The sequence below is a fragment of the Equus przewalskii genome, chromosome 13 (genome assembly GCF_037783145.1).
Source record: "Equus przewalskii isolate Varuska chromosome 13, EquPr2, whole genome shotgun sequence".
NCBI classification, from domain to species: domain Eukaryota; kingdom Metazoa; phylum Chordata; class Mammalia; order Perissodactyla; family Equidae; genus Equus; species Equus przewalskii.
The window spans coordinates 48,391,378-48,419,139 of NC_091843.1; the positions used below are offsets into that span (position 1 = coordinate 48,391,378).

Here is a 27,762-nt window from a genome sequence, read left to right on the forward strand (position 1 = left end):
AGTAGGGGTTTTGTTAATAAATTGTTATAGTTTAAAGAGTTATTAGAGCTCTAGAATATGGGGATTCAGGAGAAGGCATTGAACACCAAAGCTACGTGAAACAAATTTCTCCCACCCAACCCAACCCCACCCAAAGAAAACAGAAGTCACATAGGATCTCAGAGTGCTTCAGAGTTATTATGAAAGATATTTAAAATTGTTGGTTAAAACAAATGCTTGATAGATGTGCTTTTAATATACTATTTGGTATTTTACATACATAAAACTGTTTCTTCCTACTTAGCTTCTCACTCGTGTCCTCACTTCTAGGTGCCAAATTTGTTCCTTTAACTGCCTAAGCCTGGCTTTGACGTGAGCACTCCTTTTCCCCAGTAAATGTTAGGGCTGTAATTAAAATGAGCACTATAGTCAAGGAATAAATGTTTATCGACAAGTATTAGCATTGAAGAACAAAGGTACTTAACTAAAAGCCGCTTATCTTAAAATGATTTGTGGTTGAAGGAAATACCCTTTTTTTATTAAGCAAAACAATTTAAATGGAAGTTGTTTTGGTAATGGTTATTAGATTTTAATGCACTGTGGAAAAATATTCATGATTAACTTAGAGAAGATAGTCTTTGGGTGATGTAAATGGATGCTTCGTTTAGTAGTTTTGATACATAAAGGAACTCTATTAGAGTTTCTAATGTAGCTGTAAAATGTGAAAATCTATTAAAAAGTATTGAGTATGATTTTGATTATATAAAATATGTATGCATATGTAAGGGCTGGATGGTAATATTAAAAATAAAAACGAATATTTTTAAAGGTTTTCTATATCATCTTTAAGTAAATTTTTTTAAGAAAGTAGTGTACGTATATATATCTATGAGTTTTATGAAATATTCCACCATTATGTCAACAATAAGTATGCATTCTTTAAGTTTAAAAAGAGATCAGTTCTTCTTGACTGATGATTTAAATCATAATTCAAATCAACTTGATTTGAATTTAGCTTAGTCTAATGCAAACACTGTTTGCAGGTGTTTATCGACTAACTGGAATTTGCTGTACTATTGAGGGAGCACATAGTAGAAATATGCGTTTTAATATAAATATGGGAAGCTCTATCGCCCATGGGGTGCTTATATTTTGATATTAGTATATAGAATATGTCCCCCATCATTTGCTTTGTTTTTTGGCTACATCATACAAAATTTCTTGTGCATTGGTTAAAAGAAATCTTGGATAGGTTATATTATCCACTAAAAAGTTGTGGCCACCTGTTTATTTTGGAGCCCACCTCTTAGGGTTCTATGTGAACAAGGTTTAGGGCAGGTTTATTTGATAGATAGGAGATTGGGTGACTTGCCCCTAAAATTAGTCTTAGTAATTTGTTATAGCCATCTAAAATCTATTCTGAAATAAGACACGTAGTACAATTAAATATTCTGGAAATACAGATGCTAAGATGTGTGACCCTGTCCCCCCCCCCCCCCGACCTAGGCCCTCATTCCTTTTCAACACTAAAGAGTAAATAAAGTAACTAAAATGGATTAGTGACTGTGCTAGTATAAATAAATAACCATATTCATTTTTATTTACATTTGTGCATTCTTTCGAGACTATTTTCACAGAGTTTATTTTGATTCCTAAAGTACCCCTATAAAAAATAACTAAGGCAGGCATTTTTAATGCCATTTTTTGGATGCTCACACTAGAAGGCACCAGTTTCTGGAAGCTGAACAATCGTTCTTCTCAATTAAAATCAAATGGTATACCTAATTCTATATCTGTAAATGTTCAATTATAGATCCATCTCCAGATGTTTTGAAGTTTTTAATTTCTTTTGAAAAATCATCCTCTGATTTTCGGAGACCATAGTAGCTTGTTTTTAATGTGCTGGTTTAGCCATGTGACAAATTGAACAAGGCTAGTAAGCATGTGCTACTGAGGTTGGTGGAAACAGTGTGTGCTGTGGATAACAGTAATAGCTAACATTTGTTGAACACTTATTATGTGATGGGATAATAAGGGCTTTTATATGGATTATCTCACTTAAAGTATCTATTACATTAAATACAAGTCAGTAATACTATGATCCCCACTTTATAGGTAAGAAGCTAAGGCTTAGAAAAGTTAAGTAAAATTGTAAGATTATGCAGCTAATAAGTAAATGATCTGAGAGTCAAACACAGAGACTTGTACTGTCATTTATAACATTCTATCACTCAGTTCTAAAGTGTTAGTGGGACACTTGGCATGAGACATTGACCTGTCTGTCATTATACTCTGAGAAGTAGCTTCTGGGACTGACCATCTTAGTTGTCCCATTCATGACTTTAGACAGTCCCATGTAGACTTCTGGATGAAAGAACTCCAGGTTTCTGAAAAAACTCGGTTTTCTGGGATTGCTTAACTCCTTTCTAGTCCCCAACAAGATGTGTTTGAGAACAATTCCTTCATCTAATTCATTCACTTATGAGGGAATTAAGATAAAATATCCTGGTTTTCAAGATTAAAATATTACCAAAAAACACATCGCAATTACACAGGATCCTTAAGTTTCCATCACTCCCATATGAATGAAGAGGAGTAGTTTATCTACAGTGTTGTTTTTTCAGAAAAAAATTGACTTGTGTGTAAGCTCTGTGCAGGCAGGGATCTCATGTCTGTTTTGGTTATCATTATATTAGTGCCGAGCATAATGGCTGTCATAATAAAGAGCTATTCAATAAATATTTATTGAATGTTTTAAGTTATGGCTGCTTAACTTAGAATTGAATTATGCCTCTTTGTGTCTTTTTTCTGGGTTATGACTCCTGGGTTTTATTGGGAGAGCTAGGAAGCAGTGGGTACATTAAATTTTTTTTTCTTTTTCCCTCATTCAGAAATGGATCTCTATACTTACTTCTTATTTCCTGTACTTCTCCCCACTTTCTGCTTCCGTTTTTTCCTCCTTCCTGCTGTCTTCCAACATCTCCTCCAACCCCTTCTTCTCCTCCCTGCTAACATACATTAGTCCAAGGTTGAATGTAAGTGAGCTATTCAAAGTACAGGCATTTCCCATGAATTAGACCAGGAGTCAGCAAACGCTTTCTGTAAAGGGCCCATAGTAAATATTTTAAGCTTTGTGGGCCCAATCACAAAATCGTGCATGTTAATATAGGTACTTACATGGTGAGGGAGAGAAAAGAATTTCTATAGATTTTTATTTTTTTAATTGATGAAAATTAAAATTTAATAATAGTAATTGAGTACAATTTGTAATACAGGTCTGAATGGAATTCTCTTTTTATGAGGGTGGTGGTAACATTTCATTTAATATGGGTCCAAAGTTAGTCGTTGCTATCATTAAATTGATTGTAAAAATTCATTTGTAGAAACAGTTCTTAGCTTGCCAGCTGTACAAAAAGTTGGCAGTGGGCCAGATTTGGCCCGCCAGCCTTCCTTTGCTGACCCTTGAACCAGACCAGGGACTAAAGATGGCCTGAGCAGGGTAGACTGCCCTGCATCTTCTTCCTCTGTAAAGGCTCATTGCTCCTAGACTGGAAAGAGAAGTTGTTCACTTTGGGGTAAATGGGATTTGTAGGCTGGGAGCAGCAACACAGAGAACAAGGAAGCATTTTTAAAAGTGAAAGAGTAGGAAGATAAGGAAGAGAGGGTTTATTTCTGTTCAGGGCTGAGCAGTGATTCTCAATGTGAGGTGCCTTGGATGCTTCAGGACATCGCTCTGGGAGGGGCAGGATCAGGTGAGCGCAGTTTGAAAAAGCGCACTCAGGATGCCCACTGCTTTTGTGATACAGCCTCCTGAGGTGAAAGCCTCATTCTTGGCGGCCAGTGACACAAAAAAGATGGAGGGGGCTGGCTCTTGGGGTTGGAGTCATCTAATGGAAAAGAGGTGGCTGCAGCCATGGTGTTGAATCATTATTTCTTTGCCAGGATTGAAACAAGAGGTCCCAGGGAGGTGTAGGAGCCATACTATGGGGCTGCCAACGACTGTTAGGGTGAAATTAAGGGATACGTGAGGAATCACTAGCCTTTAAAAAGCTAGCGGTCTTGCTCTTTCTTCTGGTAGGTAGAAGGTCGGGAGGGGCCCCGGGCCAGCTCCTCAACGGTGGGCATTATCTCCTCTTGACTTCTCTGTAGTGTTGGACACCAGGCCTCTCAGACGGCCCCACAGGCGATCCTCTGCCCACATTCCCTGTCGCAGGGAATCATGATGTCCTCATCAACTGAGACAGAAACCCCAGCCTCCTCCTGGAGTTCACCCTCTTCCCCGACCTTGCTGAACGCCGCTTTCCTCCCCCGCCCTACCCCCAGCCCCGCCATGGCCATCTCCTCCATGGACTCCTGTAGTAGCTTCCTAGCATCCTCCTTCCTTCTCCATTTCCACCTGTTTGCTGCTTACCCACTGAACCAGCCCATCCTCCCATGCCCCTGCTTTCAAATCCCCAGTGCTCTCTCCGAAGTTCACCATAACCCCCCAAATTCTTTGCCTGGACTCTTCGTGAGCTGCTTGATTCCCCAGCCTCAAGTCTCCGTCTTCTCCCTGACTCCCTAAGTGACGATCCCCTCCACTGACTGTGCCCAGCACAATGGCTCAGCTCTGCAGGCCCCTCCCGACCCCTCCCCGGGTCCCCTCCCCTCTGCTCCTCGGGCTCCCTCCTGCTGTTCAGATCCTTCTTGCACACGCCCCACGCCCCGGCCTACCCCTTGGTGCTCCCACAACGCGCTGGGCCTAACCAACGGCCTCAGCCCTGACCACAGGCTGCTCCACGGCCACTGCGGGTCTCCCTGTAGCCTTGGGGCCCCTCTAGGGCTCCTGGAGGATTGCTTGGCACTTGGGGGCATCTGGCAAAAATTTGTCAAAGGAACAACTTCCCCGACAGTGAGAGAGCTTTAAGCAGCAGCCTTTATAAAGAGGAGGGCATAGGGTCAATACACGGTCCCCCTGTCACACAAACTAGGTCCTTATTACCACCCTTGGCCCGTTGATTTCAGGACCTCTGCATGAGGCGAGGAAATAATAGTCTTATTAATCGTGCACCACCACCTTTCTGCATTAGCATTTGTTTCCTTTTATCTTAAGGTGGAATGGCTCTGCATCTTTTTATTAAAAATTAGGTTTTTAAAACATTATGAAAGTAGCTCATGTTCATCCAGCACAGAAGGCTGTACAATCAAAAGGATCCCCACATGCATGTTTTTATATGGATAAAATTTCTGAAAGGATGCATAAGAAACTGTTAGAAGAGAGGTTCTCCCTGGAGAATGACCTGTTGGTTTTTAAAGTCTGTTCGCGGGAGGGAAAACAGAATTCTGGATGTGTGAGGAGGTTTTTTGTGGGGGGGTTCTGTGAGAAGAGACTTTTAGAAGTTTGAGTTATGGTACAGAACTTGCTAGAGAGCACGATAGCCCTTGCCGGGATAGCCTGTGGCCTCTTGTTTTGCTCCTGACCCTGAGAGGTAACTTATCTCTTAAGTCTTCCGTTTCCTCAGTAACAAAAGCAGATGAGAAAACCCACCCGTGCCTTTTGGTAGAGCTGGAATAAGAATGGGTGTGAGCTCCAAGGTGTCCTTAAAAATGGGTATGTAGGTGGCCATAGGAGGTGGGTTTTGTTCTCTCTGTACCTTCCATCTCTGTTATAAACTGTGGAGAGCTCTATTGAGTTGTTGCATTTGATATGCGATTAAAATGTCAAAGTTTTCATTAATTTATTGAGATTGATCAGTATTTTGAACCAGCGTTTGGGAGGTATGGAGGGGAGAGGGGTAACATGTTCATTCTGAGCCTCTTAGACATGAATTTGTATGAGCAACGTTTAGATTATGTAGGGAGGAGAGTGAATGGTACAAAGACAGTGTGCTTGGCAAGGAGTCAAAGTTACCCCCTCTGTGGCCCACCCACCATGCTTTGGAAAGGCAGGTTTTTGACTCTTTCCGTGATACCATCTTAGTTCCCATACCGTGTGACTCAGGCACTCCCCTGCTATTTAATTTATGACCAGCGTGTATTGCATTTATAATTCAAATATCTGAAACTTTAGTTGTAAATACTCCTTTTAAGTGGTTGCCAGGGAGATTCTCTAGTATAAGGTAAAGAAAAGAAGTGCTGTTAGTTGAGAAGATTAGGAGTAAGGTGATTTTTCCCAAACAGGGTACCCCCCTCCCCATCATGTCTGTCCAGAAGGGTGAGGGTGAGATGCCTCCAGCCTTTGCCTAATCTCAACCTAATTTCAAGGAGGAATTGGGGTCATTCAGAGACAGGCAGTGTATTGATGGCCACTATCTACTAAGATACTCGATATTCAGAGGTTTTAAAATTGATTTCTACTAATATAAGTGCACCATGTTAGCAAAATCCAGAGTTAAAAGTCCAGAGTTTTACCACGTAGCTTCTTTAAATTTCACTCTTAAAAATTGGGCGCCAGATGTAATTTATAGAACTGAGATTTGTGTTGGACTTTCCAGGAATTCAGCTTTGTATAGAGTGTAAAGGGACTCGCGAACAGGATTAATCCAAGAAGACAGACCGTTTTAGTACTTTTACGAAGGTCGGTCTTTGTGGCGTATTTTGTCTTTTCAGTGTCTTTGGAAATAGGCAGAATGAGAGGAAATCAGAGAACTCTTAGGAACAAGCTATGAAAACACTGATCATTTACTGTTCCTATTTAAAGCACACCCAACTCGGAGCAGTGGAAGATGTCAGTGGCACTTCTAAAGCAGATGAGGAATCTGGAGCTCAGCAACAGGACAGGTTTTTTTCAAAGAACGCAAATGAGGCTAAGTATGTGACAAGTGATGCGGTCTGGTGGAAAGTGTGCTCAGGGCCTGAGGCACTGTGTGTCCTCCACCTCCACCAGTGTCACTTTCCTATGGAACTCTACAGTTGAGGGCCTTCTAGGGGAGAATTTGGTTGGCTTCAACAAATAAAAATTTAAGACATTGACTCAAGTAGTTTAATTATACTCTGTCTTTAGGTGCTTATACCTTCTTTTTTTCTTTGAAAAACTGGCACAGCTAGAGAATGAAGTGAAAAATAGTCACTATTTAAAGTATATTATACACATGTGGCTGGCTGGTGTGTGCCTCTGCTTTGTGACCTGCACATAGGGTCACTTCTGGAGTCATACACTAACATTCAGTGAACTCCCCTTCCCCCCACCTTGGAGTGGCATTCCGTGATTTCTTTGTAGCTGGAAATGGAAGCATCCATCTTGGCCCCACTGGCCTTGGGGCCAGAGCCTTGGTCCGTCCCAAGGCTGACTCCTACCAGGTCAGCGGCTAGGCCTTGAAAAGGCACCTGAGCAGCTGAACCTTTTGCTTCATATTTAGGGTAGCCTCTGGTCTTCACACCTGGGAATGAGAAAATGAAAATAATGGTATAATTCCCAGTCATTGTACATAGTTGTAGCTTTTGGAATTGGATGATGTAAAACAATAACAACGCCAAAACAAAGCCTGAGCTTTGGTTTCAGTGAGGTTTTTAAGTGAGGTTTCTGAAAGGATTGCAGTATTTGCTTGGACGCTCCGAGAGGCTCCATTTTAAACTCTGTGCAATAACAGGTAATTCAGGTGTGTGGCTTCTCGCATTCAGAAAAGGTCAGAAATTACCTTAGAGGAAGGTTTCTTTTCATCTTGTCTTCTATTTTATGTTTAGAAGAGTTTGCTTTTGCTGTTAGATCAGTGTGGATTCAAATTCTGGCTTGGCCACAGACCCCAAATGACATTGTAAAGTTACTTACTTTAATCAAATTTCCTATTTTCACAATCTTGTGAAGATTGCAGGAGAGAATGCACGGTATAATCCCTCCTGGGTTTTGTGTGTTAAATAGTAGCTGCTCATGTTGTTGTTATTTTTACAAGAAAGTCTGTGGACTGAAATCAGAGAGGCTGGCCTTGAAGTTCAGCTCCCTGGAGAAGTTGCCCGTCCTCGGAGATCTTCACTTTCTGCCTCTATAAAATGGGGATGTTGTGAGAGTTAAAGGAGATAGGAAATGTGTGGGGCTTGCCTTGTGAAAATTTGGTCGTGTTGTTTTCACAACAAGCTGTAAAGCGTGCCTTGCTTTGATCACGGTTCTAAAAAAAAAAGTCTCCGATCTATTTAGGAAAGACAGAATTAGCAGTGACCAAAATACTGTTGTTCCAAGTTTGTCCATCAGGGATGGAAATTAAACCTTGACAGTCCATTTTGGAGAAAAGATCAATGCCTAAGGAAACAGTTTTTTAAGCTTCCCTTGCTTTGCTAATGAAGCAGTGATGTCAGGCAGAAAGGGTGGTTAAAATGCAAAGTGAGAGACTGCAGCAGTGGTCACCTTTAAAGAGCTGTGATTTCCCCTACACGAAGTGCAGTCTCTGTCTGATGCCTTTTAAATTAAAGAGGTGACTGTGGGCAGTCTCATAGAACAGCCAAATACCGGGATATGGAGAAAACGTGAGCATTAGGTAATTGTGCCCCAGTGCGCTCGTAGAATGTAAAAATATTGACTCTGAGCAAAATAAAATTACCATTCCACTCTGGTTGGTGGTGATCTGAGAATTCCGGGATTGAGGGGTTAATAGCAAGATGAGCATGGAGATTTGTGGCGACAGATGGAAGAAACCTGGGGCAAGCTCCCCTGTCAGGGTTCAGACCTGCCCCGGGGTGTGGGAGAGAGTCTTTTGTTGGGGCTTGCCATGGCCTGGCCTCAGCCACCCCTTCTCCCTCTGCCTGGCAGCACTAGCCATTCTTGCAGCAGAGCCACCTGACTGTCTCTTTGTTGGGTGTGAGGGGAGCAGGAGTGCCCGCTGGAGCACCCCTAGCCCTGCCCTGGCGACTTTTCCTCCTGTGCTGTCAGTTTCCGGGTACTGGAAACCATCACTGGCTGACATAGTCAATGCTCGAGTGATGCAAAGCTGCTGCTGCCGACTCTCCAGCTTTGGAGCCTTCCTTGCTCATCAGCACTCAGGAAGCCCTTGAAATAAGGTGAACAGAGAAAATATTGCAGAATCTCACTGCAGAATTTTTTTTCCAGCCCTCTGATTACACACACTAAGTGCCGCTATCTGTGTAAATAACCTTTCCTTCCCCGCCTCCCTCTCCCCTCCCTGCTCCCCCACTCCCATGCTCTTAGGCTCTCTCGAGTGATAAATAGCCAGGCTACTGCTCAGCGTGCACCAACACCTGGGAATAATCATGCAAAAATAACAGTGAGAGACTGCCGCGCGTCTGTTCTTGACATTAACTTTCCTCAGTTTGACAGGCTGCCACCACCAGCTGTTAGACTTATGGGTCTTTTTTTTCCACTGGAGATGGCTGCTTTCCTGCTTTCCTCTTTGGGGCTGTAATAGGTTACATCAGTGTCCCATCAAGATGACAGAAAAGAGCTTTGACAAAGGAACCATTGCTAAAATTGGCCAGTTCTCCATTCTGATCTTTTATTCCAGTTGTTAGGATTATTAAACTAATAATTCCCTGTTGATTTTTAAAATGGAATATCTGATTATTCTTATTTTAGGGTACTTCCTTCCAGAAAGCTATTCATAAATATGAACTGCCTTTCTTGCATTGCCTTTGAATGTAGTAAATTCTAGCATTTCGCCTTATAGGGCCAAACCACCAACTGATTTCCTTTTAGTTCAGGTCTCAAGTATATTAGTAATAATGATGATAATATTGACAATGCCAGTAGCTTTTATTTATTGAGTGCTAGTCTGTCCCGGGTCCTGAACTAAGGTTGTTTGTATGAGCTCATGTAGTGGTCCCATTAGCCAGGTGTTATTTCCATTTTACAGATAAAGCCACTGAGTCCCAGAGAGATCAGGTGACTTGCCCGAGGTTACATACTCTAAGGGGAAAGCTGGATACCACCTCCAGAGACTGAGCCCTGTGCCACACTGTCCCCCGCTCCTTGCTGGTTTTTCTGCTTAGGCCACCACGGACAGCCCATTGGATGGCGTTCTGCAGTTACAGTTGTAATTTTGCTGTATTTGTGTGATTATTGCTTAGTGCAAGTCCTGCCCACTCCTGTTTTGCTAGCAGGCTGCACAGTGCCTGGCACACAGCAGGTGTGTAGTAATTATTTATTGGGTGGATATGTGATCCAGCTTAGGCCGGTAAAAGGAGACTTTTGGACGAGCAGTGCATGAAAAGGAGGTGCAGCTAGAGATTAGTGGAAGGAGATCTTGTAGAAGTGTAGGGCTCATCAGGACCTCTGATGAAGTGGGGGTGGATTAAGCTGGTCGACTGCCGCCAGAGGCCCGTGTATGAAAGGAGCGGTATTTCCCCAGGCTCAACTTCTCAGGGTTAAGCCCTTTTTCTTATACTTTTAACACACTTTAACTGCACTTAACCATGCATTTGGAGGGGATTATAGATTTATGTTAAATATAGTAGGATGTAAAAAGGAGCTTTGTAAGGTTGCGTGCAGGGTTAGGGAACTGCAATATCAGGCTGGGGACCTTTTTCAAAACCAGTGCTTACTGAGCTAAGTAAGCACTGTGTTGAGCATTCACTTTGCTTGAATTATCTCATTGGGTCCTCACTGTGACCCCATGCGGGTAATCGTTATTCTTCCTCCGATTTCTTAGATCCAGATGCTGAGCCTTAGAACAGCCAGGTAACTTGCTTAGGGTTCCACACAGCTGGTACCGATAGGGCCAGGATTTGAACCCAAGGCTGTCTGTGAACACAGCCCCGAGGTCCAGCATTACCAAGTCGGAGTGTATGCTGCCTGCTCACTGGAGGGAGTCCTTGCGGGAACTGTTACTCCCCTCTCTCTTAACAAGCCTCATTGGTTGAAGAAATTATGGTTCACTGTATGGATCAGTGACCTGAGAAATCAGGGTGCAGTGGAGTTGATCTTTTGTATAAGGCAAAAATAACTATTGAAAATCCTTTAAAATCCTGCTTTACATATGGTACATGTGGCTTTGTGTTAGTCACCATGAGATACACAAGGGAACTGAAACCTTTTGGGGGGAACATCTCCCACTGGGGGCATTAGCTGGCAGAAAGAATTGGCCACACTGAATTATTTTCGTTGCACGTCTCTTTTGTCCCCTAGTGTCTGTTGAACTCCTACTGTGAATTTTCTGCTTGTAGGATGCTGCCCTTTGATGCTCACCTGGGCTGCCACTAGAGATGGCTTATTGCCCTTGCACAAATGTGGGTCACATTTTTCTCTAGAATGAGAGGTTGGGCTAGATGACCTTCTAGCTAAAGCGTTCTGTGATTGTCTCAGGGAAAAGCTGGAAGCGCAGACCCAGCTGCCTACGTCTGGGCAGGTTACTGCTAGGCTCAAGGGAAACTCAGCCCTGTCAGTTGAAGCCATGAGGATTGTGGGCCCTGCATTGGATATTATCCAATTATTATTTTAAGAGATAGTGCAGTTCAGGCTTTTTCTTAACTTTTTGTGTTGGCAAAAAATTGGAATGTTTTTAAAAGTAGCATCCCTGCCAAATAGAACACCTCTGGGAGTGGCTGTAACTCCCCAGCCCCCTCTCCCGTTGGTGACTGCTGGGCAAGAGGGACCCCCAGTAGACCACATGGGTGGTCTTTGTTCTCTACTCCAAGTCCTAAAATCCCAAGGGAGAAAACTTCCTTTTCTCCTCTTGCTGGTAGTGATGAGCTGGTACCTATGGGAATGGCAGTTTTGAGCTACCCCGAGGAAGCCAGTGGAGGGGAAGAATGAAGAAATTCACTTGTAAGTCAAAGAGCTGAACCTTTAAAACTATATTACCTGTCAAGTTTACCTGTCGAGTTCAAGAGTTTTAGACTATTATCGCATTGGGGCCTATTTATAGTTAAGTTCCCTTTTATAGTTAAACTATCTGAACCTTAGTTTTCTCATTTTAAAACATGTGGGGACAGGGCTCCAAGGTGCCTTCTGTGGATGTCATCAAGTAAACTTTTTCTATCGCCTTTGGATTGTGTTAATGGAAATAAACAGAGTTAACTTGCTAATAGGCCCATGGCCTCTCCCCTCAAGCCGTCTAGATTCTTTCCAAATTTGATCTTTGGAATTACATAACTATCCCAAATAGTATGTGAGTGTGTGTGTGTCTGTATGCAAATATATTCATAAGCAGAGTTATGTTGAAATAGAGTTTTAGTCTAGAAATTCTGTTGTGGTAGGATTTGTCATCAATATTAGACGGACAAAGAATACATTTTCCAGTTGAGGAAAATGGGCCTCAGTGAGATGAAATGACTCTCCAAAGTCACAAGCTAATTAGTGTCAGAGTTGGGGCCAAAATCCTAGTGTCAACATGCCCTATGCCTGTAAATTCCGTTGCACGCATTGTCATTGTGTCCTGACCTCCAAAATCAGAGAATTGATGCTCTCTAAGACTCCTCACCTCTTTTTATTCCATTTTCTTGTTTTTCCTGTTGAAGCTATATTTATTCTATTGTAATTAATGTAGGCTGTCGATCAAGAGATACAAAGAATATTTTGAGAATATTGTTCCACTTTGTGTTTTCAGTTTGTATGTATAGTGGCAGATTATGGTCAATTTACAACTATACAAATGAGGAGGTTGGGAAACAGGCAGAAAAAAGTTCAGTAACTGGTTTATAATTTTCTTTGGTCTCCCTTTTTTTAATTTTGGAAAGTGATTCTAACCTCACACAAGCTTTTATCTGTAATAATGCCTACAAGGTAGCATTGGCTATTTCCCCCCTTTAAATTTCCTTCCTCAGAACCGCTTTCTTCATTTGTCAGCTCAGTTTTAAAATAGGAACTATCAGTGCGAACTTTGATCCACATTAAGCTGCATTTACACGAAAGCATAAATCATCCGATCTGGGGTTTGGGGTTGTTAAATGCTTTTCTTTCTTAGGCTCTGTGATCAAGAATGCAGAACAATAAAAAGCGTGGAGCAAAGGAAGTTTTATGGCAGCTTTGAGAGCAGGAAATTAAGTTTCTTTAACATGCAGTTGGATGAAGGCTGTTCCGTTGCGTCTTGGATCACTCAAGCAAGTGAACGTCAGTTTATCATTTTAGTGAAATGCAAACTGTAGAAATAGTTCCTACAGTCATATGAACAAGGAGCCCACACAGATGACTGCTTCAGCTGTTTAACTAGGAGCACACTTCCTCCTGTGACTTCTCTTGAATACGCTCTTGTCGTGTTTTTTTTTAAACAACAAAGACTGTATAATATTATGTCTGTAGCCAAGTGTTGATTTCTTACAAAGGTCAACTGGGAATATATGAACAGACTAAGATGGCATTTTACCAGAACAACCTTCTATGTATCCTTTTCACACATACGATTTGTTAGCCCAACTGATAAAACATGCACAGTGTCGTCCCTTGTGTGTGGGCGGTGTCTCTATACACCGTGAGGACATAGGTGATCTGGAGTCCTGGTGCGGACGTGCTTTGTGCTTGGCTCTTTCCCATTTGATAACCTGTCAGCAGGGCCAGCGCTGTTCTGTAACACTCACAACAGTTGTTAAAATAGGCTGAAAAGAATGAATGAGTTGGTTGGTGATCTACCTATTTAGTACATGCATAGTCTTTGGTTTCCTTGTGGCCAGACTCCTAAACTTTTTGTGGTGAAGAACTCTTTTGGTGCTCTCCTCAAGATAGGGGTTCAGAGGAGATATTGCACCTCAAGGTCTTGTATTGGCTGTCATTTCTGTTTCCTGGATTTAGGGAGAGGGCTGCTGACTCTAGGTCAGACTCATCAGGGATCTTTACAGGTTGAACCACTAAAGGACTTGTGTGTTGGAGAAACTCAAATTTTTTGATATTGGGCACTTGCATTTATTTTCTCATTTATATGAATTCTGCTAAACTTTGCAGTAGAACACTTACTTAGGAGTTGATGCCTAATACAGGCTCATAATATCCAGTTTATGTGTTTCAGTGTGTGTAATCAAGTTTGTGTATTTTATATATTCAGCAGAGTAAGTTAATATATTTTAGTAGTGATTTAATTCATTATGGTTTATAAAGTACTTTGAAAACAATTTTAGTCCATCTCCCATGCTTAAATGTCCAATGATGCATATATGGTGTTCACTGGAGTTTCTCCTTTGAGAAGTATTGTAATTTTGGAAATAAGGTTTCATTACAAGTGGGAAATAGTCTTAATTTTGCAAAGCGTATTTCATTCACGTCTACTGAGGTTAAAGGTTGTCTCTTGGTGCTTTTAGAAGGACATCAAAGGCCTGCCTGTAACTCAGGAAGCTACAGCTCCAATGTTTACCTTGTTTGGCATGAAAAAATAAAATGCTCATTTCTATTCTGCTTTATATTTTGGCACCATTAAAACACTCAAAGCGTATTATAATTGCAAATGGAATTTGGAATGGTGATATATTCTAGAAGTGATGTAAACAGATTGCATTGCAGAACCTCACGGGATGCAGCCCCACTGCAGTAAGCCTGTCTGTCTTTCAGGTTGACCCCCTGTTTACAGTGCCAGCACCACCGCCGCCGATTGCCAGCAGTCTCACGCCTCAGATTCTGCCCTCCTACTTTTCCCCATCTTCATCCAATATTGCAGCACCGGTTGAACAGCTTTTGGTTCGGACTCGTTCCGTGGGTGTCAATACGTGTGAAGTTGGAGTAGTGACAGAGCCAGAGTGTCTTGGGCCCTGTGAACCTGGGACCAGTGTGAATTTGGAAGGGATCGTGTGGCATGAAACAGAAGAAGGTAAATACTTTTTTATTTTTATATATTTATTTTTATGTATTTCCCCATGCCCTCTTGCCCGTGATGTATTTATGTCCACCCGTAAGGGGAATTTGCTTTGTTGTGTTCAGAGAGGAGAGAAAAGGGGTTTTTGTGCTCTCTGGATTTTTGTTGAAATAAGAACTGTTTGTCTTTTTGTCCTTGGCTGCTTTTCCATTCAGGATGCATCAGGTGCCCCTCAAAGTGGTTCTCGCGTTAGGTGCTAGCATGGAAGGACTGTGAGAAGCAGGGTGATGGTTGGCCTTTCCCCTAAGAGAAATCATGGACAGTAGAAAGGGAGATAGATCTTAAGTTCATTTTCTCCTTAGTATGCCAACTGATCTGTCTGTCTTGATGTGGTTGTTTTTGCGTTGTTGAGGCCTATATTTGTCTTGTGAATTGAGCCATGGTTCTTGTATTTAGCGAGGGCCATGGCCTTGATGTGGCTGTGGCTGGTTGGTGCTCAGAGCTAATGAAGCCAAGGTCAAAGGCTTAAGCCCCAATTGCGCCAGTCAGTTCTCTTCTATGGGCGCAGACACAGCACCTTTCCTGCCCCTTAACTCAGCAGGCCATCTGGCAAGTGCAATCTATTAGTCCCAAGAGAAACAAGGTGCAAGAGAAGTGATCAGGATTAATCTATTGTTACTACTGGATATACAGATCACGTGTATGCCATACTGATAGCGGATCCAGACCATAGTTGGCCACATCTCATAGCACATAATCATCAAGTGCCACGTGTTTCAGATGGCCAGTGTCATTGACAGAGGCCAACAGATAGTTAAAAACTAAATACCAAGGAGAGAGCTACATTGCTCCATTGGGTAGAAGAGATGAAGAAGCGTGCCCCAGGGTACACCAGGGGAACAAAGGAAAATGAAGAACATGGGAGAATATTTTTCTTCCTGTAAGCTAGGTTGGTCAAGGATGAAGGAGATGACAGTTGTCAATGTCACGGTCTTTTGAGAGAGGAGTAAGAGCAAGGTTGAGGGAACCAGAAGGGTCTGAGACTCAAAATCATTGTTTAGGTTCTTCTGTATCAAGGGGGGAAAAGTGAGGGGTGAAACTCAAAGAGGAGAAAGTAAAATGTATGCAAAATAGGCTGAGTGGATGGTGGGAAAGGGGAATGTATTGGGGGTAATTGTTGGGAAAGAAGTAGTTGAGAGAAAATAGTTAAGGATAGTGACAAACTGGGGAATGAAAGGAGAGAATAAAAATGAAGAATGAAAATCAGGTGACAGGTGTGAGCATAATTGTCAGAAGGCAGAAAACAGCTCAAGCTGTTTTAAGATAGAAAAATAGTTCTTAGAAAAATCTTGAATTCTGCATATTACATTTAATATACTCTTGTAGGATATATGTCATAATTAGATAAAAAATTTTGTAGCTAGCATTAGTAAGGAAAAAATAAAGGCTTGATTATATAAGAAGGAATCAGAAAGAGACTGCAAGTAGTAGATGTGGGAGCTGTCTTGCTGGCTTAAATGGAAGTGATAGTTAAAATTTACTTTTGGCTTTAGAAACTTTGGGGGTTTAGGGGCTCCTCCCTCTTGCTGCTTTTAACCGGGAAGCCATTTTATGTACAAGGCAACCACATTGGGAAGAATCGATGTTGGAATTAAAATTTTCCCATCTTGCTTGCCAGTGAGACACCTCCAGTGCAAGGGGTCCCATGTGGGGAGCAAGCTGCTTTCTCATTGCCTCTCTTGGGTTGTGCACAGTTTGTCTTCCCTTAGATTTTCCTTAGAGCAGAAGTCGTGGAGAAGGGCTTCAGAATGGTGTCCTGGTGTGAAAAGTATAGGAAAGGAATCCAGACATTAATAAGGTCACAGTTAATTAGTTTGTAGGTGCTGAGTTTCAGGAACAGAAAAAGATTTGGAAAGAGTAAGGGTTAATTTCCATCAACTCGAAAGTAAGATTTCCTTGTATTTAGACAATTTACTCATTAGGATGAAGCACTGTCTTCCATTTCTTAGCTATGACTTAGCACTTGTCAGTTTATTACTTGTCATGGTTTTATGTATTCCACTGTGGGATAGGACCCAGTTCCTGCAGTGTGACCTCACTGGGTGGTAGATGTTGTAAAATTAACCACAGACTTTCTGGAACAGCATTGAGGCTTGGGTTATTTTTCACTTTGCTTAGAAGTCTGCCGGGTTTTGACTTTAACTTTAGCCTCTAATAAAGGATGGGATTATTTAGAAAAAAATCTATTTAAAAACTATAGCAGTACATGAAAGTTGATATGAAATTCTGATCCTCTGGGTGTATGCTTAAAGAGCTTTACAGTATTATTATTATTTGGTAGTGATACATATAAAGCCTTTCCAGTTCCACTCTATTCTCTGAAAAATCAGTCTCCTGAGTTTGATATACCTGCTCTTCGCTGCTGTGATCCCTCCGTCCCTGTGGATGTCTTCCGTACATACACAGACTGATAGCTTTAGAAGCTTTTCAGGCACAGTAGTGGAGCCCTCAGCAGCTCCAGCCTTCGTTTAACTGCCTCACATTGTCTAGAATTTGGAATGTGTGGAGTTTACTGTGGTGACAAGAAGGAGCTGGAGCTGTTAATAGAGTTATTCTTGCTGAATAAACTAAACTTCTGACCTCCCTAGAATTTAAGAACTCGTCTTAGTAAAGGCCTGGGTCATAAGATGTGTGTTTAATGTGCAACCATTTTCAAGAGCATTCCATTTGCATTTTTTCCTCAGTACAGTGTGTTTAAAGCTCTTGTACCAATTTAAAAATTAAACCCACTTGACCATTAATTTTTCCCTTTCGGGAAAAACAAAGAGAGAAACAGAACAAACACATTTGGAGCCAGTTTGGCAGAGTTAAAAGAGAAGGATTTGGGGAGAAGGGGAGGGGAAAGTGAGCCACTGTAGTTTTCTGGTATGAGGTTTCACTAACAAAGACCTTCGAGTCGGGCACTTATGAAACTGCCAGTTGCCTTTGACTAATGCCCTGTAGATTGAGTTGAATAAAATCTCTTCCCTGCTATTTTCCTTCTGAAGGTATTGTATAACTGGTAGTGTTTTCACAAACCTAATTTGTTATGTGCATCCACGCGTGTGTGTATGTGTATGTGTTTTAAGATCCTCGAAATCTTAAGAGCTCATATTTGCAGTCTTTGGGGAATATTGAGTGTTCTTGCGATTTCTTGGATGGTGGTGGGGAACCGCAAGGCTGGAATATGAAATCCCTCCTAAATACCTAATTGTTTCTTGTGTTTGGAATTCCTCATTGGAGGTGGGTTCTTTTAAACGCAGACTTTCCCTTTCGTGTTGCTGCCAGTACATGAAGTCCTGGTTGCCTAAGAACCTAATTGTGCTCAGGAATAAAGTGTTAGGAGAGACGTTCCCTCTGGAAATAATTAGTGGGTTTCAGATCATGCTTAATAGGAGAGAAAAACTATTACTGCATTTGGATGCGTAGTTATTCTACTCTGATCTTTCTTCTTTAAGGTGAATGCGTAAGAGCAATGATGTATTGTACAAAATTACTTGCAGATGTTGGAAAGAATTTCCTTAGTGTTTCATTCCTGACATTTGGGACACACATGCCTATGTAGAGTTACTTGTTTGGAAATTTGCTCTTTTCGGGGGGGCAGAAAAAACATGATGTATACGGCAGTGTGTGTAAATACATATGTGTTGAACATGGCTTTTTAGCTTTCAAGATGTATTTTGCTTTTGATTCTTATTGAATTGTGTTTCTTCTTGGCCTTTTTTTGCCCTACCCGAGGACAGACTGTTGGGCTGCATCAGTTGTTCATGGTTACGACTGTCGTTTACCACTAGTCTGCCATTCTGTTGTTTGGTCCCCTCCACTCTCCTATTGGCCATGCAAAGCGACTGAGGAAAAGGAAGTGAGAGGAAGAAAACTGGCGCTTGCTAATGATGGCCGTTTAAACATCTAGGTTGTAGGACAGTGGTTCTCAGCTCTGTGCTTTCGAATCCCCTGGAGAGCTTTTAAAACATGCTGATGCCCAGGCACCACATCTAGGCATTTATTGGTCTAGTTTGGCCCCCTGACATTGGTGTTTTTTCAAAGCTCCCCAGGGGATTCTAATGTGCAAACAAGGTTGAGAACCACTTCTCAGGGGAAAGAGGGGATGTCCTGGCCCTTTGTAAGCTGCTTGACCTTTTCCCTTTAAGGAAGGTCACGTGTGTTAGTGCCTCATTTTCTCAGGTATAAAATGGACAGAGACACCTGCCCTGTTTACCTCACAGGGGGTGTCTGTCAAGATGCTGTAGTGTGGCAGGGGAACGGGGTTGTCTAATCGCTGTGCTGATGTAAGAAGAGGGTCCAGCTTTGATCCATGATCTCCACAGAAGTTTTGAGGGGCTTAATGAACAACTGATTGGTACCACTCTTCCTAATTTAGTAATACGGTGGGGTGGACCTTACTGTTCATTTCTCGGGTGGGCGTCATTTCTGTATGCTCTCTGCTAAATAATTTTTGAGACAGTTCAGAGAGCCAGAGTCTTAAGGAAAGTTAATAAAGTAGCAAAAAAAGACTGTACTCAGAAAATGTTGGGCATTTTCAGAGGGGAGGGTGGAAATACAAATGGCAACTTATGATAGTAAGTATGGTTTTATTGAGAAGACAACTCCTAGTGTGAGAAGAAGATGCTCATTTATGTGAGGTCCTTCACCTGATGTTCTGGTGTTTTCCAAGGAAAGAAAAGTGATCTTGGGAATTGATGTTTTAAGGTAATTAATTGGAGAAGTAAATGATTCTCTTTTAAACCACCAGAGATGTTCTTAAATTCTTTTGCATCTCCTGCGTCTCCAGAGTAATAAAGAAGATAGCGTTTAAATGTGAAGTATTGTGGGTTTCAAGCTAGCTCATTAAAAAGACAAATGATCCTATATAATTGACGACGAATCTAACGTATGGTACTGTTATTCATATTCTGCAGCATTTACTTACCAATCTTATTATTGAAAATAGGACATTTCCTTTAATGTTTGATTCAAGAGGTTAAATATTAGTCCAAGCTTACTTTGTATTTTCAGTAACTGAGCACAGAGTTGGTGCAATACTTTACTAAGTGAAATACTTCTGTTTGTTGAGATATTTCCCAGTGATTTTATAAATTCAACTTTGACTCACAAGAGGAGTAAGATGCCCACTTTTACTTCTGCATTTCATTACCTGCCATACCGCTGATGTTTATAACTGTGCAGTAATGGGGAACTTGAAGACGGCTAATGGGCATGCTCTCTATCAGTACTGTCCTAAATGGAGATAAATCAGTCTCCAGGATATAAGTTTGGCAGGTGAGCAGCATTGTTTAATCACTGTGCTAACAAGAAAAAGGGTCCAGCCTTGATCTTCCACGTGAACTCCACAGAGGTTTTGAGGCGCTGAAAGAACTACTGGATAGTGCCAGTCTATGTATTGGTCATGAACTTTCCCCTCACCTTCCTGGGCCATCTTGCAGTGGTTGTTGTCACTAAGAGTATGGATGGTTCCTTGAGATTTATCACCGTATTGGTGGCAGAGCAGCTCAAAGGATGCACCTTCCACAGTGCACACTGCTGCTCATTTTCACATGCAAAAGGCAACCCAAATAGAAAATCAAACCCGTACATTTGCTGGGCCATACACCATCTTAATGACCTCTGATTATCCTTTGTACAATGGCAAAAAAAAAAAATTTTTTTAATAAAATTGGTTCAATGATCTATATTATAAACAACTAATAAACTCATATCACAATATTTTCTTTTTTAGGATTACTGAAACTAGTGTTACCGCCTTCATAGAAAAATACAGAAAGTGAAAATGGAGACCACGTCTTCACATAGTAGACACTCAATAAAGATTTGTGGAATGAAGGGGCGAGTAAGGAAGGGAGCAGGGAAGGCTTGTCTGTGCCGTTTTCCTGGGTTTTGCTTTACTCTTGGACCTACCTGTGTTATGCTTTCCTGATGAAGTAATGTGGCCAAAATTTGGATACGATGAGCGATTGTGTGTTTTGCTGGAAAGCAGTAACATAGACAGTCACTTCATCTCGTCAATGTGAAAAACAAGCTGTTGTTAGGTAGGATTCAGCTTCATGTTTTTAGACTAAACATTTGTTCTTTTGTGTCATTTGTGTATATATTTTGGTGGTGACGTTAGGTGTTAAGTAGTGAAGCAGTCGGTTTAAAACTCACTGTGTAAAAGCATTTTGTTACCCCTTTGATTGGTTGGTATTGTAGCTTAAACGTATTCTTGTATGTGAATACAGAATGTAAAACATTTTAAACTAAGCTTTTCTGAGGACTTAGATATAGTAAAAAATTTAAGAAGTTGTTGATTTGTGTGTGCGTGTTGTCCTGTGTGCTCGTTTATCCGTTCTCTGTAAAGGAGTTGGTTAGAAAATCTTGGAAGAGTCTTAATATTATAGTGGTTTGGAACTGAAGAGAGATTTCCTAATTACAAAATGCAGATGGTCTTCTTAGTTGCAAAGAATAGCTGTTGGCCCCTTTGGCATACTGGTGAAAGTATTTCATTGACTTTTTTAAATACAATTTTTTATAGCAGCTTTATTGAGATATAAGTCACAATAACATACAATCCCCCCATTTAAAATGTATAATTTAGTGGTTTTTTTAGTGTATTCAGAGTTCTGTAACCATCACCACAATGAATTTTAGGACATTTTCATGACCCCGAAAGAAACCCTGTACCCATTAGCATCACTACCACTACCCCAACCCCCCATATCATTGACTTTTACATCTATGTCCTTACCTATTCTTTGTTGTTTTTATGTGTAAAAGTATATATTTTATGGATAAGAGAAAAGGTTGATTTGTGAAGCACTTACTCTGTGCCAGGCATTGTGCTGTGCATGCTCGCCCGGTCATGCTTTTCTTCAATTCTCAGAATAAAATCCACAGTAAGTTCACTACCATTATATTTTAATAAAGGAGACTTAGAAAGGAGTTCGCCTGTGCAAGGGAGCACCAGCACACCTGGTGAGTGAGCTTGACCTCACAGCGGGTGGATTTCTAGAGCCTTTGCTCTTCACCCCTATTACTGGGTGTTCTAGATTTCTATCTACCACCGCTCAAAAGTTTCTGCATATTTCACTAAGTGCGCTTTGGAGAGAGGGAGTAAAATGTGATGTAATAGCTGGAGTTTTTATTTTTAAGCATGGAATGATAGGAAATTCTTTAGAGTTCTAGCATCTGATTTTGGCAGGAGTAATTGAATCAGTTTCAGCTGGGTTGGTGTATACAAACCGTCCCTTTCAGCCCCACTGTACTGTAAGCTTCTTAAGTGCACAAATCCCATCTGTTTTGTTCACTGTTGGATCCCCAGCGCTTGGCATGGAGTAAGCGCACCATACATATTTGTCGAATGTTGAATAAATTCATGGAACAGAGTGGTATGGTCTTGGTACCTGTTTAAGTTTGAGTAGTGTAGCTTTCTAGTCAGGAATATGTTACTTTTAGGTTAAGTTTGGCCTACACAATCTGGAAAATAGAGTTCCAGAAAGCTACTTTGTCACTGATTTTTTTAAGCCATTGTAAAATTCGATTATATTTCAGCTTCTGACCTTGCTGTTATTAGACTCATCTCCACAAAAGAAGGAGAAGCAAAATATTTGCTGTGCTTTTTCCCTTCGATCATTCATATCCTCAACATGGTTTTTATTTTCTGTTTATAAAAGGAATACATGGCCACTGTGGGATATCTGGGAGGAAAAAACCCCGAGAAAGTAGAAGGAAAAAAAGTCATCTATAATCTTACTTTCAGGCAACACTTTTATTTGTTGATTTACTTCTTTCTTAGCTTTTCTAATACGCTTTTTTAAGAAATGTAATTGAGATCATTTGGTTAGATGCACTTTTGAATATTGCTTTCTCTTCTTTTAATCTTAACTTTAAAATGGGCATTTCTGATGTTACTAAAACACTCTCTAAGATGCCTTTTTCATTGATATAGAGAATGGACACACAAAATCTAAATTCCTCTGATGAGAGATTTCCATTGCCTTCGGCTTCTTAAACAGACACACTGCTAGCATCTCTTTGTGCATGGAGTTTTTGTATTGTTTTATGAATTTGCAATTTATTATGCTAGGATCAGTTTTCGAGAAACAGAATAGCTGAGTCAAAGGACACAAACCTTTTTAATGCACTCCAACACATCATTGCTTAACTGCTTTCCCAAAAGGTTGTACCAGTTTACACTGCCCTGGTCCAGAGGGCCCTTTTTGCCTTTGGACCCACTGACATTTTGATGACAAAAGGGATGAGGTTGTAAGTCAAAAGTAGAGCTTTCAATACCCATATGCAGGGTCCAGTGCTAGACAGAAAGGGAGTGAGATTTTCCCTTGTAGTAAAAATCAAAATGGTTCAACCCGAGAAAGCAACTTTGCAAATGATGTTCCCGAGAGATCCTGCGGCCCAGGCCCTGCCTTGGTGGAGGGGTTTGCTCTGGACGGTAGAGAGCTTCAGATTTCCCTGCTGCTTGTGTCTAGAGTGACATCTTACAGCTTTTTTCCCCAAGTGAAAGAAGTTAAAAGAGACTTTTAGATATGAGAAATTCAAACACCCAGGGGAGAAAATTAGCCTGTCAAGCATCCATTCTGAACTGGGAGGAATTGAAGTCACTTATGTTTCTTTCTCTGCAAACATCTTTCTTTGGGTTCTACTCCTTCAGGATAAGGGCGGACGAAGGGCAGGATCTTTATAGAAAACTTTTGCACCTCATCATTTGTTGATAATATGTAATTTGTCACAACGAATTCAAGCAGTTTGCAGATTCTTCTCTGGCACAGCCAGCCCTACGCTGCCCCCTGATTCCTCCCACAGCCTCTTCCCTTGGCTGCTTGTGTGTGTAGCTGCTGCAGGAGGAAGAACTATCCAGGTAGTTTTTAAAAGTAATATCCACCAAAGCATTCCCATATGTACCCTTCCCCAGTCCTTGTGTTCTCACATAAGATTGGCTAATATTTCCCAGGCAAAGGAAAATAAGCTACAATATGGGCGAAGGCATGTCATTGGTTGCAAAAAGCCATTCTCAGCAAAGAAAGTTGGGGGAATTAGGCTCATGGGCACAATAGCAGAGTATCTAGCAAAGTCTGATGTAATAGTGAGGAGACTCAAGAGGGGGGTGGATAAAAAGTGATGTGAGGTAGGCAAGACCCTTATTGCTCATTTGATAATTGCTCATCACAGAATAGTAAGTTGAGCAATTACATACACACCACACCCATATGTATTCATTTCATAATTAAGCCTTCTGACTCAAGTATGTATTTGAGATACTTTTATAGTATTTCAGTTCTTGGGTGTTAGAAATGTGCCTGTTCCCTTCATGTGACACATGACACATTTGGCGTGTCTGAACAATTAAACATTTTTGCCTGGGGAACATTGCCTTTCTCTGCCAACATCGTGTAATCAGCATCTTCTCATTTATGTGGAAAACTCCTGTCGTTAGCCCTGTTATTCTTATGGAGAAACCGAGGTACAGACAATCTAATAAAACGAATGTGTGTCCTTTCCGGGTTTTTAGATTCTGCCTAAAATGATCAGACTTTCCTAGTTTTAAGTCTGTGTTTGTTTATGTGTGTGTGTATGAATATAACCAATTATTTAAAAAATATGCTAACAAAAAAAATTTGCTTGTCAGTTTGAGGTTTTGACTGAAATGTGGGAACTTAATTCAGCTTATAGAGTGAAATGTTTTTAAACTTAATATTCACCAAATATTTTTACAGAAATACCCAAAATGTCACTTTTGACTACATATTTCATAACAAGAAAAAAATAGCCAACCACTTCCCATGCATCAGAGGCAGTGCCACATGTTCTTCTGGCTCAGTGGGCAACTTGTTTCTCGCCAGCTCTTCAGGGACTCCCATGTACATCTGCACAGTTTGTATGTTGTCATGTAGATGTCTTCTTGATATCCACATTGACAGACAACTTTTGAAGTAAGTCAAGTCGAAAGAGCTGACTGAGAACATTTTACGTGTCTTATTTCGCTTAAGTAGCAGCATAGGCCAACTTGTTTAAAGAGAACCAACAAAGACTGCTTTCCACAGCTTTCCTCAGCATCGTGAGAAGACCTAGTAGCTTTTCCAGAGTATGAAAAGCCAGCCAGTTCCAGCCAGTGCTCACAGTGAGTTGCTTCTTACCAGCATCTCGAGTATACACAGACGATTATTTCTTGTCCAAATAAACACATACAGGGTGCATAGTGGAAGCACAGAAATCATAATTGGGATTGGGGGCATTGGCCTGGCACTCTCTGAACCTGGAACTCAGCTGGCTCCAGTAAGCAAGCGTGTGAGAAGCTCTTTGAGTTCACTAAGTGTTTGAATACTCAAGGGCAGACAAGTTAGGAGGCCATAGACCGGAACTGTGACAATCTTCTTTGCAAAGCACTAGTGCCATAGTGAACTGGTCTCTTCCATAAGACCTCTGCTTGGTAGGGTGACTGAAAGGCATGATCACATTCACAGGGAGTTCTAAAAAAATGTTAGGTTCTAAGTTGATAGTGGGACAAATAACCCAATGGGATTAGGGAACTGAACGGTGGGTCAGCTTTCAAAGAAGCAGAATGCAGTGAGCTAATTAAAATTATATTGACTGTGCATTAATCTTAATTGATTCAGAAGGAGAGCATTAATGACAAAATCCTCAGTCAGTTAGTAGAGAATCTCTAAAGTAAACAGTCTCTAGGACGTCTCACTGTATCTCTGACTTTTGAATTAAATATCTTTTTTTGTTGTTGTTAGGAAGATTGGCCCTGAGCTAACATCTGTTGCCAATCCTCCTCTTTTTGCTTGAGGAAGATTGTTGCTGTGCTAACATCTGTGCCAGTCTTCCTCTATGTTATGTGGGGTGCCACCACAGTGTGGCTTGACGATTGGTGCTAGGTGTATGCCTGGGATCCGAACCTGTGAACCCCAGGCTGCTGAGGAAGAGCATGCAAACTTAACCACTGTGCCACCGGGCCGGCCCCTTAAATATCTTTTAAGAATAAATATCATCAGTCATACCAGTCCTCCTGAGTTTGCGATTTCTTGCAGTAGCATGTTTCCAAGTATGGAATTTCAACAGAGCATAACATACGTTGAGTGTGACTGTTAAGTATTTCAGGCTGTGTTAGTATCACCATCCTCACTCTCTCAAAGTGAGAAAAATGAAGTATTGGGAATTTACGACCTGGGTGGAAATCAAGCCTGGGTCTAAGGGAGAATCAAATGCCACAAAGTTCCAGTAGCTTCAGTAATGACTTGGGAGCGATCTAGTTGTCTTTCCCACATATGCTCACTTCAAGGTTTCAGAAGCAAATGGACTGGACTATACTGGGCTCCTGCTCTGTGGAGTAATTCAGGCCGGGCAGCTAACCCAATCCCCTGGGGTCTGGGGTCTGGTTTGTTGATAAGTTGTTTTTCCTCCAGATTTGCCTCCCACCCTGACCACTCCTGATCAGTAGAGTGAGACTTTCCACTTTACCCAAGGGTGGTACAGATACTCTGCCGAGGGGTACACGTCCTTAACTTGTGTACATTTATTCAGTGTAAATTATTTGCATATTTTGGAAGGTAGAAAGAGTAGTCTTGTGTTTACAGAGGAATATTAGGGGATTGTTAAGGAGCTTAAATTTGTGGTGTTCTTTCACACCACAGATTCTGGAAGCTTCAACTTGTTATGGTTCAGAGTTTGGTGTCCTTGCCCTATTTATTTCATTCTGATCATTAATGAAAAGTGACAGAGGGATAGCAGGAGTGCCAGGCCAGTTGGTAAGCATAATGTGATTCATTAGAACCCAAAATGAAAACATTAAAATTGCTTGAAGGCAGCCAAAGCCTTTCTTCGATTGCACAGGAACTTCTTTTTGTTTTTTGGTTACTTGAATAGTGAAAAGTATCTTGAGTGACAATACATGACTGAAAAAGCACGTGAGAAGCTATGTGCCTTTATAATCCTCCATGATAGCTAAGCAAAAAGGGCCTTTTATATTTCATACAAAATATTGTTTATTAAGATCTTCTGGAAGGGCACAATTGCATAAATCAAGAAGCATCTGTAATATTTTTATTAAAAATTCTCCTTCATCCTTTTGGCTGCAGTGTTCTAATACCTATCCATTTAGCAGATTTTTTAAAATGTATTGTTGCAGAATCCTCAAGAGCGCTTGATATTACAGTTGTGACTGCTATTATACAAAGTGTTTTTGAGAAAAGATGTGTTGGCTAAACCATGAGGAAAACCAAATTAAAACAGTGATTGGTAGAATTTTGTGGTCACTATAGTGTATTGGTCTTAAGAGAAGAGAAAAGTTGAAAAGAAAAGGAAAACTAAGTGACTATTAAACTAGTGTTGGTAACTCCCACTGTCCCCATCTGTTATAAAAATATATGTGTATATAATGATCTAGTGAAATTCTTTTAGAGTGTTCCTGTTGCTTCTCTGCTGTTGCTGAAATAACCCTTGTTCACTATGAAAGCTAATGTGTTTGACATAAGCTGAATATTTGCTGTTGTTGAGAAACGCCTTTGGACTTGTGGAGAAGCTTGATCAGGTACAGGGGAAGACAAGAACCCTAGGAAAAAAGCCCTAGAATAAGTGCCAAGAGGACCAACTCTTCCTTTTCTCACCAACTAGTTGTGTTTCCTTGGCTCTGGGCCTCACTTTCCTCATGTGTAAAATGGGAGAGTTCGGAGTATAATCTCTAGAAGGGCCCTGAAATTTGGGGAGCAAAGGAGTGTGACGATCATAGAGTGTTCTCGCCAGAATGATTTCACACTTACAGAATTCTGAACAAAATTCTTAGCAAACAGTCAGCCTCGATGGCATTACCTTTAAATCACCTTCTGGGTTAGTCTCAGGTCCTGTTGAACAGCAGGTAGGCATGACTTGAATCTCTAAAACTGGGTCTATTTCTGGAGCTCTTTATTTACTCAAATCATTTATTGTAAACTATTAGCAGTTGTGCAGGTAAAGTGGAGTCTGGTCTGAGTAGGTTGACGTTTATTTTACGCTCTGATTCACTCCAGAGAAGAATGAGCACACTGAAGACATTATCTGATAAGATTCCTAAAAGGTAGAATCGCAACAGTTGGCGATTAGCAGGTTTTTGGGCCTCTGG

The 27,762-nt window shown here is 41.1% G+C and overlaps 1 protein-coding gene across 4 annotated transcripts in view; it reads left to right on the plus strand.

The window, feature by feature from the left end:
* The window catches only part of ZNF608 (zinc finger protein 608), a 100,764-nt gene that overhangs the window by 29,904 nt on the left and 43,098 nt on the right, over positions 1 to 27,762 (plus strand). For all 4 annotated transcript variants that reach the window (XM_008539519.2, XM_008539518.2, XM_008539520.2 and 1 more), the window contains one exon: positions 14,375 to 14,630. In XM_008539519.2, coding sequence (XP_008537741.1) covers positions 14,375 to 14,630 — 256 coding nt within the window. The remainder of the gene's footprint in view (positions 1 to 14,374; positions 14,631 to 27,762) is intronic.